At 41.6% G+C, this 14,679-nt stretch overlaps 1 protein-coding gene across 2 annotated transcripts in view; it reads left to right on the top strand.

Annotated features, from left to right (window-relative positions):
- Positions 1–10,859, top strand: part of FSTL4 (follistatin like 4) — a 204,392-nt gene extending 193,533 nt beyond the window's left edge. For both annotated transcript variants that reach the window (XM_041482057.1, XM_041482058.1), the window contains 5 exons: positions 426–544; positions 3,166–3,315; positions 3,901–4,008; positions 6,949–7,058; positions 10,157–10,859. In XM_041482057.1, coding sequence (XP_041337991.1) covers positions 426–544; positions 3,166–3,315; positions 3,901–4,008; positions 6,949–7,058; positions 10,157–10,859 — 1,190 coding nt within the window. The remainder of the gene's footprint in view (positions 1–425; positions 545–3,165; positions 3,316–3,900; positions 4,009–6,948; positions 7,059–10,156) is intronic.
- The last annotated feature ends 3,820 nt before the right edge of the window (positions 10,860–14,679 follow it).

Raw genomic sequence — 14,679 nt, 5'->3', positions numbered from 1 at the left:
TTCACTTTAATTTTAACTAAAGCTTGTCTTTCAGTTCTCAAATTATTATCAAGCTGTTTTTAATGAAATCATAGGAAAAAAAAAAACAGATTCATAATCAGAGGGGGATAGCAGTGCAACAGAGAGGCTTCTTGGGATCAAATCCTGTTTTGGTACCTATTTACAAGACCCAGCCATAATTATTTGGGTACAACCACCGCCACCAAGGCAATGCATTTTTGAATGTGTTTGTACCTCTTCACTCCTTGAAGCCCTTGTTGTGACATGAAATTTGATTTTGTGAATGCTCCAACTGCATCCAAATGACCAACGTTTATGTAAGGCAGATTTTGTTTGTCGGGAGAGGAGGACAAGTTCTTTAAAAAAGTCCTAACATCTATGGATACATACCAAAAAAAAATCTTTCTTCTTTATCCCCCTTTAAGGCCTGAGTGTTGGGAATATGTTCTATGTCTTTTCTGATGACGGGATCACAGTCCTTCAGCCAAACGAATGTGAAATCCGGAGACATATCAGGCCTGAAGAGAGGATTTTCACAAGTTATGTAAGTCCTGAACCCAGCAGCTACAGCTGACAGCTGGAAACTTTCTCTTAATCTCTTCAAAGGTTGTTATTGCTAAAGGACCTGTTTGCCACGGGGATGTTGGAGCTTGGTGGGCTTCATGCAGCATCCCTGAGGTATAGCATCTTCTCTTGAAAATCAGGGGATCCACATAAGTTCTAAGGCTGACATGGAGGATTTACTGCAGAGAATTTGACTAGTTATCACAAAAGCAAAGATTTTCATTTGTCCTTCTGATCTGTTTACTTATCCATGCCCCAAATTTGTAACTGGGCTTTAGGGAATGTACAGAAGTCAATAGCAGAGAAATGTGCACATCATTCACTGGTGCTCCTTTTATTGATGGCTCCATAGGCAAAGTGAGCTACCATGGGCCACTTTCTGCTCTTTGGAAGTGGTTTGCCATGTTAAACTGCAGCAGGGAGGCAAATAAGAATGCCCAGAAAATGGTTGTGCCATGAAGATCCTCTGCGTCTTCTACACTGAGAGAGAGACTGCACTGTCTGTGTTTGCTGTTGGCACTTTTCTGTCTGCTCTAATTTTACCTAACCCTTCCTTTAGGAGTTACAAGGAAAATTTTTTCAGGTGTCAGAAATGTCAAGCACTGGCTTGTAGGCAGTGGAGCTCAACATGGCCAGTGGGATAACACGTGCCTGGAGGCTCTGTGAGGTCAGTGTTCTCAGTGACCTGTTATGTACTCCTGCACAGGAACATACAGCAGGCATATCCTCATGAAACTGTCAGGTCTTAAAAAAACCACAGGTGCTGAAATACATCCAGAAATGCTTTTTTAGTTACTCCTTTACTTACTTTCTAATTTTTAAAAGGAGAAGTTGAAAATGTGGCTGAAGAATGTGATTCTTCTGAAAGAAAGGGCTCAGCCTTGGTTTCAGTTTTGGGAGGAATCAAAGGCTAGAATCGCTGTCATGAGCCCTGCAGGCTGGGTCCAGCTCTGCATCTTATGAGTGTATAGGAAGTATTTTCTAAATCTTAATAAATTTGTACTTGATACTGAGTTTTTTTTCCACTAGATTTTAATATACCTTAGAAGAACTCCAGACTGATGCTCACTCCAAGGCTAGTCCTTACCATGGACTTAATGCTATTAAGCCACACCTAAGCTTTACTAAGACAGAAATCCTGTGTTTCTTTTCTGAAGAACTGTAAATAATGAAGAGGTGGTCCTGGAGAAGTAGATCGAAAAGAACAAAACAGAGAGGACACTTAAGGAAATAATGTCAACACATTGGTGTGCATAAGAGGGAGTTTTAACATCACTTGGCTGCTCTTCAGAGACACACCTATGAGGGATTCCTACAGATCTCCAAGGACCCTTCCCTTGGTCTGGGGACAGCTGACATTTTTTCCCTTTTACTATCTTGGGTGTTTGCTACATAGACAGTGACAGCAGCCCAACTTTAGGAGTGGATCTACAAAAAAGGTTGCTTCATTTGCTCATAGAGGGCCCAGAAGCAGGTGGAGCAGCTGCAGCTGAGCCCTGTAGCAGAAAGACTGGTAACCTTTCCCTGCTCCCCTTGGCTTGGGTGGATGCTGTGTTGTGAGAGCTGAGGATGAGGAGAGCAGTGTGAAGGCTGGCAGGTGCCTGACTACGTGAATGGCTGCTGGAAGCCCAAGTCTGGGCTTTTGTATTGTCTTCTAGCTTTTAGTGTGGATTCCCAGCCTGGCTGGAGGAACAGAAAGGAAAATGCAGCCAAATTATTAAGTCTTTTATCTTTAACCCTTACTTCTGGTCTCCACCAAGACACTCAGCCAGCAGAGCTGTGCTGCTTAGATGTGACAGCTTTCTGTCCATAATTATTGCACATGGTGTAGGTCCCTTCTAGCTCAGAATATTCTATTCTGTTCCTCCAGGTCAGGCACAATGCTGACATTGTTTTTTGTTGTACCTCCTCTGTCCCTGAACAAGCGCTGATGCATTTCCAATCACATTTCCCTTAGATAGGTTGGGCCATTACTTAATTTTACCCAACATAAGGTCTAAAATCAACAGTTGTGCTCACTGAAATTTTTATGTGTTCATTCTCATTTTACCCCATTTCCTCCCCACAGCCTGGCCCACACAAATGCTCTTTCAAATAAAGTATTTTGACACAAGGAAGAGCGATGAGGAGTGATGCAGAGACCAAAAGTGACTCTTATTGGTTGAGACCAAAAGTGACTCTTCAAACTCCTATGCAGAAAATTAAGACTTTTTGAAAAATATGAAGCAGTGACTCAATTAATGTAAATCACTGTTTTTTCAAAGCACAGAGTGATAGTTCTGTTGCTAATAAATGCTGACAGCATTGCAAGTCTTGATGAACCACAGCGTGCTTCAAAAAATCAATCCATAGGCTCTGTGGTTATTTAAATTCAATATAAGTTTGCAGGAGGTCCAATTGTTTAATGTCATTGCATAGAGCCAGGCTGAAGTGTGGTACCTGATAAATTAATTATTTCATATTTTCCAGGAAAGAAAGGGGAGAAATATCATCCTAATGGAATCCCCAGGGATTTTTTCCTGCAGTTTACAAGGCTAAGCTTCTTGCTGCTCCAGGCCCTGAACTTGTAAAAATTAAACCTTTCTTTTTTTAACCCCTCAGGAGGAGATCTGTCCTAGAGTGGAAGGTGAAGACACTCAGTCCTGCCTCTGGGCTTCAGCAGTCAATGTCAGAGACAAGTACATTTATGTGACACAGCCAAAGCAGAACAGAGTAATGATAATTGATATCCAGACTCAAAAAGCCATACAGGTACTTACAAGTGAACACATTATTCACTGATGCAAAAGACTTGATATAGGGCAAAAAAATCAGGTTTTTGCCCAGTGGATCTGCTGCTCAATAAAGAGCTGGGCCTATGTTGCTTTCACCAGTGGCATCACATGGAAGTCACTGTTCTGTGACCTCACTGGCAGAAATAAACTTCTCTGTGGGCTGGAGATCACAGTCTCAGGGCTGCCTCTGCAGCCAAGCTTACAGTGAGTCTGGTAAAATAACACTGGGATGAATTCCTGGCTTAGCTGCCTCACCTGGGTTATAAGCAGTTTGGAAAGAATGCTTATAAATGGAAAGAGCTGGTGTGGGTACAATTCAGGCAGAAATTGGCCCTTGCCCTACTGGCTATAAGTAACAGCATTAGATGGAGTGATGTCTACCCAGAAAATGGCACCAAACAGCCAAATTTTTCAACTGCTGCTGATCCCCCACTTGATTTGAAGGCAGAGCTGCACAGGGAACATAACAGTGGTGCATGAGAATGCCTGCAGTGAACTGGTGTAATATTTGTCATGTTCATTGGAGTCACTGTGTAAATAACTCTCTCTGGGTTTTTTTAAGTCCTTGGATGTGGACCCATTACCAACCAAATTACATTATGACAAGTCCCACGACCAAGTGTGGGTACTCAGCTGGGGAGACATGAGGAAATCATCACCCACACTGCAGGTAAGTCCTTACACTTTGGTGTCTTTACTCTTCCTGGTGGCTGGTAGGTTGCAGGTAATTAGCCACATTTAATGGTCTGGATATAAAGCTGCTGTTTCATTTGCATATCCAGTGTGTTTTATTCATCCCTCCTCTGTCCATCCTCACATATTTTTCCTGCTGTTTAATTTGTTTTTGAGCAATGACTGTGCCACTGGCTGACAGCAGGGCTGCTTTGTGCCAAGGTCTGTTTTGTTTTAAGAGTGGTGACAGATCCGAGTGCCAAAAAGTTACACAGCAAGGGCTGGCAGCTGGCTGTGAGCAGGACAAGACTGCTGTGCTCTGCAGCACTGGGGAGGCACCTTGAATCCTGGGTTCAGTTTTGGGCTCTCACTACAAGACAGACCTTGAGGTGCTGGGATGTGTCCAGAGAAGGGCAACAGAGCTGGGGAAGGGTCTGGAGCACAAGTCTGACAAGGAGCAGCTGAGGGAGGTCAGGGGGGACCTTATCAGTCTCTACAATTCCCTGAAGGGAGGTTGGAGCCAGATAAAAGTCAGTCTCTTCACCCATGTAAGTGATAGGACAAGAGGAAATGGCTTAAAGTTGTGCCAGGGGAGGTTGAGGTTGGTGTTCGGAAAAATTTCTTCACTGATAACTTTGTCAAGCCCTGGAACAGGATGCCAAGGGCAATGGTGTAGTCACTGTCCCTAGAAGGGTTGAAGAGACCTGTAGATGTGGCACCTGGGACACAGTTCAGTGCTGGGCTTGGCAGTGCTGGGGAAATAGTTGGACCCGATGATCTTAGAAGGCTTTTCCATCCCTAACAACTCTGCGATTCTGTGATTCTGTGAGTCAATCACAGTAAAATGCAAGAAGGAGCTCTCTCGATCATGAAGAAAGAAAACCAAACAAAGAGAAGCAAAACCTCAGGGACAAATTGTGTTATTAAGTGTTAGTGATTCCAGTGCAGGGGTGCCAGTGAAATCCATGGAACTCCTCCATGCTCAGCACCACCAGACCCACAGTGACACTGGGACACAGCACTGCACATGTGTTTGGACAGCCAAATTAGCTTCCACTCTGGATCACCTTGGCAGACTTACTCTTCTGTTGACAGTACAGAGAACATGGAGAATTCCCATCTAGTGGGGCATTTTTCTGCTGCTGTATGTTGTATGACAGAGTTGACACCAGTTGATGGATCTGATTTGATCCATCCAGACATCCCATTCTCTGGTGGGTGTTTTCTGGCCCTTGCTGCCCAACCTTTCTGGAAAGAGGTGTCATGTGAATACTCCTTCTGCCAGAAGTGTTTGCTGCTAAGTCTACATTAAAACATTCCCCAGCAGGCAGAGAAGAAGGGGGGCTGTGCTTTCTGACCTAAAAACCAACAAATTGGAGGCTACATTAATTGTGGGGCTACCCAAGGCTTCTACTGGAGATACTGTTCCATGAAGATGGAATGGGCCATCACCACCATCCACATGCTTCATCCAGTGCTGATTGTCAATAATAAATGGACCAGCTACTCATCACAGGCAATTTCAGGAAAAGATGCCAAAACCAAAATGGAGGCATATAAAGGAAGGTTCCCAGGGCAGCAGCACCAGGTTGTCTCACCTGGGGATGTGAGTTTCCTGTACAGGGTATAAGGAGACAAAATGGGCTCTTTTTACCATTTCTGACTTAATTTCTTCCATCCAGCTGTGAGAAGTTTCTGTAATTAAAGGAGAGATGGCACAAGCCTGTCATTATTAGAGAGAACACACCATCTGCACAGTTGGAAACTTGTTAGAAGGTTCCAGGTCTCAGATAGTCCTTTCTGTTATCTTTATGATGTGCAGTTACACACATAGAGATGAGATTAGCATCAGCAGCAGCAAATCCTTTCTTTTTTCTGACCTTCTTTCCCAAAAGGTGGGCAGTGACAAATACGGCAAAGTTCCTTCTTAAAACCTGCAGTCTTTGGTTGCAGTAAAATACCTTATTTTAATGAAGATGCTGCTGCAGAGGTTGATCTAAATTTCCATTCCTCTGAAGTCAGGGATTTATCAAACTGCCTGTGCAATCAGCAAAGGAGATGCTGTTGTTTGGCCATTACTGGCTTGTTGGAAGCAAATGTCTGGCCTCCTGAAAGCACTGTGCTAGGGTGGGCATCCTTCTTGAGCAATCTAATTGGAAGAAATCTAAGTGGCATGACCAGAACAGCTGTCTGAAATAAACCTTTTAGGGATTTAGCATGTCTTTCATGAGTTATGTAGCTATAAATTCAAAGCAACAACTGCTGCAGATTAGAGCAGCAGAAGGTCCTAATGAATGGACTAAAGTCATCTTAAATCCAGCAAACAATTTGAGTATTTAACATTTTAATTTTTGAAAACTTTTCCCTTCTGGATCAATGGCGGATCTGAGTTCCCCTGTCCATGGAGATCTGTGCTGTGCTGGAGGACAGGACCAGGGGACAGCCAAAGGGCACTTCTCCACTCCTCCCTGGACTTTATATCAATGGATGAACAGTTTTTCTCCTTCAAAGTGATAATTAACTGCTGTGACTTAGTGTTTGATCCTTCAGGGTGGTAAATTATCACTGTGGGTTAAAGCGAGATTAATAAATATGACCACGAAGTAAATGTTTACTTTAGACAGTGAGGGATAAATTATTATGGTCCTACTGTTGTCATACTGCTTCAGCTCCTGCTTGGCTGCTCCTTCTCGAGATGTAAACAACTTATAAAAGTCAAATTGTGTACTTACCTTACAAATGTCATGCCTCAAATACTATTTGCTAGCACACCTTTTCAAGACAACTACACCAAACAGTGTTTTGAAATCATTAATCAGCTGAGTCTGCTACAGCCTGGAAAGAGCCACTCGGTACCGTGCACCTCTCTAATCTGTATTTACCTTTCTGCCTCACTCAGTGCTTATCCTGTGCTCAACCTTGTGTGTATTTATTGTAGGTGATTCCAGACGCAAGCACTGGAGAGGATCCACATGTTATCCACACACCCTTTGAAGGAGTGGATGATTTTTTTATACCACCTACAAATCTTATTATTAATCATGTTAGGTGAGAAATTATTTTAATGAATAATAATGGTGACCATGCTGCTCCTTTCTCATAACCTTAAAGCACTTTACAGATATGAATGAAGAAATGAGTGAGTGAATGAATGAGTGAATGAATAAATGAATTTGTGATGAATCTTAACTACATTTATCCCCATTTTCACACATGAAGTGGAGAAATAGTTGAGGAAATTGCCAGTAGTTATTCAGCTAATCAATGAAACAGCAAGAAACAATCCTGGACTTCCCTTAGACCATGCACAGGCATTCAAACCCCACCTTAGTCAGCCATCCCTCCTTGCAGCTTATGGCACACTGCCCTAGCATCCTTGTGCCAGGAATTTGATGGCCCAAAAATCACCTTCATTGCCGCAAAACTGTTACAGATCTGAGCAGAAATCTGTGTTAAGGATACATTGCTTGATGTGGTAAAAGTGTCCTCTGCCTGAAGCATAAGAAATGGTTCTTTCACATGTTTCCAACTTGTTCAAGTATTGGATCTCTGTGTGAGCTTTATGGCTGGAGCAGAAAAATTGTATGCACTGCAGATAGAAAAACAAACCTCCATGAACTATCAGTTTTGAATGTTAACGTGATGTAGTGGTTAATGAGGTTGTGTAACTAACATACTAATAACCTGGAGTAATACTGGCTGCTTCCCAGCAGGCACAGGAAGCTTCCCATTAACATTATCAAAATTGATGATAACTGCACAGCAATTTATACTATTATTTCCATGTTATAACAACTGTTTAACCATCTTCTGTTCTCTATATAGTTTAACTAAATTAAACACTCAAAAAACAAAATGTAACTCTTTACAGTCATCTTAGGTTTCCTGCAGGAAACACCAAGAGAAAAGGGGTTACACTTAAATGATTATGTGTTGAGTCTTTTCCAAAATAAATAATTTTGCCTGCTGAAACACAAAATAATGATGCATGCCTCAAGGCTGTCATTTGTAATTTCTCTCTACTTCATAATTCCAGTTTTCTTCCACAATTTCATTATGGCTAATAGTAGTGGTAGGACATAGATAGCTCTGCTGAATGTTAAAGCCTGAGCTGAAAAGGTGAGAACTGGATTCAAAGATGGGAAGGTGGAACAGTTACACATTTTTGTTTGTTTAATTGCCCTTTTGCTTCAGTGTGATTAGTTGGCTGAAATAATAAATATAGACTACTGCCCATGGTTTTCTGTATGCAAAGCTGCAGATGCTGTCCCTGATTTCCTCTTGCATTTGTTCAGGGCCAGATCTTTGTCCGTTCCCTCTCACCCTCAGCACAGAAAAAAAATAATTGCTTGCAGGCTAATGAGACTCATTGAGATGATTTTCTAAATTCTCCACTCGGAAACAATAAATGGCAGTACCAGCCTTTCCCAGGGAGGTGAACATTTAAGCAATTTCTTCCACTAGCCAAATAATGTTTGTATGCAAATACTCCTGCATATGTATTTCAGCTGCCTCTTATTTTAGATGGATATCTAGAAATGTATCCATTTTTATTAGTTCCAAGAGTAGACTGTTGTCTATTAAAAACTCTCTAAGTGCAAGGTTTGCTTTGAGATTTTTAGATCACAGATTTCATGCAAGGACTGAGCCTCTTCTGCAACTGTGGGCACATAAAATATATCCTGAGCCACTTCTTTAAACGGAAGTTTATGATAAAAGTAATTTCTTAAGTTCTTCAGGCATTTGGCCAAGTATTAAGGAAGTCTTGGGGGAAAAAAAAAAAAAGCTGTAAGGGAAAGCACTTTTTAAAGTGTACTTAAAATTCATTCATCCAGGAGAAATACAAGTGTCACATCCAATTTCCACACACACAGTGCACTACGACTCTCCACTGCAGATACTTTGTGAAGTCTCTAATGGATATGAGTATAATGGGGAAATGAAGGCTTAGCCCAGTGATTTTCATGGGATCACACAGTACACCGGCTCATTCTTCAGAAGTGACATCATTGCTGACTGTCTCATTGACAGATGGATTAAGAATAAAGAAATAAACCTAGTGTTTCAAGCAAAATATGTATTTTCTGCACAGAAGCACATTGTCCTCCACATTTCACAAGGCAATTTTGCATCTTCTGAGGAAGTGATACCACACTAAGCGCTCACTTCATTTCCCTCTCTCTGCACTGAATGGATGGAAACATAGTCGATGTAAAATTAGTTTTTGTAAGTCAGTGTCAGTGAATCCAGTGGAACACAAGCAGGCTGTTTCTAAGGGCTCCCTCTCAAATTAAGCAGAAACCTTTCTTGGCTATTCTTGACCTTTTCTTGTCTTCAGCAAAGGTCAGATGTGCTGCAGTATATATCTTTTACAGAACATTTATCCTCTGCTCACTGTTTTTTGCCCTGTCTTGAGACAGAAAATGAAGACCCCTTATCTTCAGGGCACCCTGGTTATGTTCCTCAAGAAATGTTTTACACCTTCCCTGGGCTGGCAGGATGGTTTTTAAGAGTCTGCTCTGCACCACAGCCTTGCCATCTCCTCTAGGGGTTCCCAGGCACCACGGGTACCAAACACACACCACAGCTTCCCTCTGGTGCTGTCAGTTAAGAGATGGGATTAGATATGGTCTTCATTCAGTGGTTATAAATTATATTGTACACATCTATGTTTATTATATATAGTTACTCTCTGGCCCCAGTCTGGCATCAATATGCTTTATTTTGAATGCTTTCCTATTTTGAGATGGAGTGCTTGTGTATATATTGAATTTCCTTACTGTAATCTCAGACAGATTAAACACAAACCTGGTCAGTGTTAGCCTATTGAACACCCAAACCTTGATATCACTTCTATAGAAATTGGTCTTCCCAATAAAAATTTTGGCTCTCAAAGATTCAAACAGCTAAGCACATGTTCAAATTTCCATGATCAGGTTGCTAATTTGAACTGAAATATATCCCTCCTTCTGGGATGTTGTAGAAGCACTAAAACAAAGACATTTCTTACAAAAAGAGACAGCATTATTGTGCACACTTCCAAAACCAACAGAGTAAAAGGTTCCCAATTCTGCTGACTTTCGTCTCTGTTCAAGCATGTCACCATGTCTCCAGAGGTGACTTCAGTGCCTTGTTTTCCGTTTCAGGTTTGGCTTCATTTTTAACCGCTCAAAACACGCGGTTCACAAGATTGACCTGGAGACTGTGACCCACATCAAGACCATCCACCTGAAAGCCTACGGCTGCGTGCCTCAGGCCATGGCGTACACTCACCTGGGTGGCTACTACTTGGTGCAGTGCAGGAGGAACCGCTCGGCAGCCGCCTCGCTGCAGCTCGTCATCGACAGCGTCACCGACGCCGTCGTGGGCCCCAACGGCCGCGTGTCGGGCACGCCCCACGTGTCGCCGGACGGGCGGTACCTGGTCAGCGCGGACCAGGGCAGCGGCAGGATCACAGTCCAGGCTCTCACTGTCCGAGGGGAAATCAAGCTGGTTTATGACTTAAAAACAAACATACACGTGTCTGATCTGACATTTCAGCCCTCCTTCACTGAAGGCAATCAGTACTATGTATATGCTACTTCACATTTGCAAACAGATGTGCTTTTTGTAGAGCTGTCAACGGGGAGAATGAATCTGCTGAAGAATTTAAAGGACCCCATCACGTCCAAAGACTGGCCCTGGAGCAGCTACAACAGAATTATGAAAGACAGTGGATTATTTGGACAGTATCTCATTACACCAGCTAAAGATTCCTTGTTTGTTATAAATGGGAGGCAAAATACATTACGCTGTGAGGTTTCAGGTATAAGGAGGGGTAACACAGTGGTCTGGGTTGGGGAGGTATGAAGGGGCAGTAGCAGTGGAGCCTTCAGCAGGCAAGGACCAGTTGGACCTTTACACTGCAGGAAATGAGCAGTAGCATTGTATATTTTTACACTGGGAAAACAAAAAGACAAAAAAATGCTGTATAGGCTTCATGGTACAACTCTGGTCTACTTGCAAGTTTTATAATATAAGGTATGCTCTGCTAATAGGAAGTGGTTTTGAAGGGATATTTTTTATTTGTGGGTATGATTTGTGGTTATGAGAAAAATGCTGGGAAGCGAATAATATCTCCACTGAGATATCATACAAGCCACGAAACCTAGTAATTCTGTAGAACAAAACAGATTTTGACTTTCCATACTGAGGAGCTTTTATGTTATGTCCAAGCATCAGTTTTCTTCCCTCTATCCCTTGCCTGTTGGCTGCACTGACTACCCCACCCCAGCACAGGGAGATGGCAGCAGCGAGGACTATTCACCTCTGAACATTCACTTTGGATGATGAGGGAAAGTAAACATCAGAGCAGTTTTCAACCCAGAGAAACCTAGGAGAGCGATTTAATGAAAACTGATCAGTTTTCTCTGCAGGATGGCTTTGAGAGGATTCGCTGATGTGATTTCAGAAGGAGGCATCACAGAAATAGTAACTGTCAGCTCGCTTGCTTCTGCACTTCATTTTGCTCTTGGTCCTACTGAAGGCAATGGAATGAGTCCCCCCTCTTCCAGTGCATATTTGTGTGATTGTATTTGAGAAATTTGCCATGAAATATCCAGGCCATTACCCACCCAGGCCTGCATAAAAGCTGGAAAATACTGACAGAGGGGTCAGAGTTTATGTAAACAATTTTGTTGAGAAGGTGGCATTAGTCTTTCAACGGCTCATGAGTGTGGTCAGTTTGGGAACAATATGCAAAATCTACTCTTTGGGGGTAGAGAATTAGTTATGGTTATTCCTATAGGAGACAGCAACAGTTCTAGAAATCATTGGTTTCCCTCATTAAATATTTAGGAGCATTGGAATCACTTGGTTCTTCATAAAATAACAGTTAAAATAACAGAGGTTATTTTTAATAGAAAACTCACTCATTTTCTAGTCATTGCCTTAATTTGCCTATTTCTTTTCAGAACAACCAGGAAACAGTTTTTCTTTGTGTTTTTTTTTTCTCTCTGTTTATAGTACACTTGTTTATAGTCAATTATCTTTTAGTTATGAGCAAAGACATTCATGTAAAAGCAGCTGAATTATCCAAGAATGCAACAGCTGGCATTGAGAAATTTCAGTCGAGTTCCCATAAAAACATACAGCTATTTATTTGCACACTTGCAAGATATAAAAAACTTTTCTATTTGCATTTTTCTAACTTTCTATATCCATCACCATGAAGTAACAAGGGCAAAAGCAGCTGTGGCAGCAGAGCCAGGCAAGAAGTGGTACCATCCAAGCAGTTGTAACCATCTCTTGGAAAGTGGGGTCTTGAAATGGGTGAAACCTCTCTGCAGGTAAAATATCAGTAGCATTGGATCCACCCATTGACCTCTGCACAGACCCAGCTTGGTTTGCCAAGGACCTTGTTGCCCAGAGTCTGTAAAAAGCTGCCCTTGAACACGTGGAGTGATAGGTAGTGGTGTCGTAATTATTTCCCTCCACAGATGCTTTAAGTCACCCATTCCACAACATACACAGAGGGATTTTAAGCAAGAAGGATACAGAATAACACTGGCAATCTTTGCTTCAAATGTTTAGCTTTATCAGAAGAGCATTTTAGCATGGCTGTAGACCTGAGGTATTTTACACCATTTCAGTTCTATAGAGAATATAAAAATCTGTTCCGACAGACAAAGATGGGGAGCTGAATCCTATGAATTCATTAACCATGGAGTCCTTGAAATTGTCCTTCAACATCCATTTGCTGAATCCTACATTTCTTTCACTTATGAGCCATAGGAGTTAGAAGAGACTCTTCCATCGTTGCAACACAGACATGTGAAACAGATGGGCATAGCCTTCCTTCAGCAATGCATGGTGTCCATGATTTTGTATTCATCCCGTTAGGAAACATATCCCATGTCAAAGAAAGGAGAAGACCAGCTTTGTAAGTACCTTTAAATATGCACAGCTCCTTTCTTGAACAAAGCTGTATCCATACATTGCAGCCATCCTAAATGTGTTTTACCAAGGCCAAACACTGCTCTCGTGTTACCTTTTATGACTTCTTGGCTATTTTATTATGCCTATGGTAAGTTTTCCCTGTAGAGATGTTCATTGTGTCATAGATCAAGCAAATACTACTTTTTTAAGAATATTAAAAACAAAAAAACAAACCTGTATATATATGTTCAGGTAAATATTCTTGAGGCTGGTTTATATATAGGCTGTGAAAAATGTGTAACAGACCTCACTTTTTCCTGTTTGTCGCAAAGTATTGGAATAACATTCACTTGAAAAAATCCCACTTGGACCTTCCAAAGATGTTCCCTTTGTTCCCTCTCCAGCCCAAGTTCCAGTGATGTGTTTTTCTAAAGTATCCTAATGGTTATATATCATACTTAGAAAATGAAGTATAATTTAGATTGTCCGCACTACTTGTGAACAGTTCCAATGACAGTCAAATCTGACATTAAAGTGCTGCACATTTGTTACTCTGATATTTTTTTTTACAACACAGAAATTTTGTATATACTCAAAAAAATGTTTCAACTCATATTTGCCTTTCAACTCTGTCAAAAAGAGACTACATTTCTTTGTGGGAAATTTCTTTCACTATCCTTTTGGTTCTCCACCAATTCACACTTAATTCCTAGTTACTAAATTATTAATTAATCATGGTGATTAATCAAAATTGATCTAAATTGAATTAATGATCTTTTCATTATCTTATACACTCATATGTGAGTAGGATGTTCTGACACTAGAATCATGGGAAAAATTATCCTTGGTTGCCCACTAAGACTCCAATGTCAAGATCAGATGTATTTGCCATTCATCACTGAGGTTAAGCAGCAGTAGGATAGAAATGCTGTTGTGTCTTAGTATTTCCCTCAGTATTTCCACTTTCTGAATGGACGTGCCTGTTCAGAAACCATCCACTTTTAAACTGGAAGCAAAACTCTCAAGTCTCTCATTTGGAATCTGTGATGGTTAACATATTATTATCATTAAATACTTTATTTTTTTATTCCCCTAAAAAAAAAAAAAAAACAGAAATACCAAAATATTTTGGTGGGCTTGTCTGCACAATGGGTGGGAGATGGGAACTGGCAGGGTGGGTTGGTCCCCCCTGCAAAAGAGACTTCATGAGGGGCTATTGAAAAACACTCTGCCTTGAAGGCCTTGGGCCGTTTTGCTGCATTGACCTCCTTGAACACAGCTTTGCCCAAGAGGAACACCAGTCCTGATGACCTGTTGACTGGTACTTATTTACTTGATTTATACCATGATTAGGTCTTAATTGCCGGAGTGCCTGGTAGTGCGCTGGGTGCTGTGTAAAACAGATAAAACAGGTCAAGATCTCAATTCTGTAAGGAGATAATGGCTAATTCCCTGTGACCCTACAGCAGGTCAACAAGATGAACAGGAACACAGGAACAGAGGCTGGGGAGACAGGTGTGCATTGCCTGCGTATTCATAAGAGACGTGGGCATACCATAATGCCTTTGTATTTTTTTCCCTAAGATCACCTTTGTCCCTCCCTGTGCAAGGCTTTGTGACTGTCTCTCAGGTGCAGCTGTCACCCTTCACTGACCCCCCAGGACCCAGGGATTTCCCTTTCTGCCATGTACCCTCATAACTCACTGCCTCACTCTCCAGTAATTGCTTTCTTAGAAAACCTGGAGGTAAATCC

The sequence above is a fragment of the Pyrgilauda ruficollis genome, unplaced genomic scaffold (genome assembly GCF_017590135.1).
Source record: "Pyrgilauda ruficollis isolate IOZ18807 unplaced genomic scaffold, ASM1759013v1 scaffold57, whole genome shotgun sequence".
NCBI lineage: Eukaryota > Metazoa > Chordata > Aves > Passeriformes > Passeridae > Pyrgilauda > Pyrgilauda ruficollis.
This window is presented reverse-complemented; position numbering and strand designations above follow the sequence as displayed.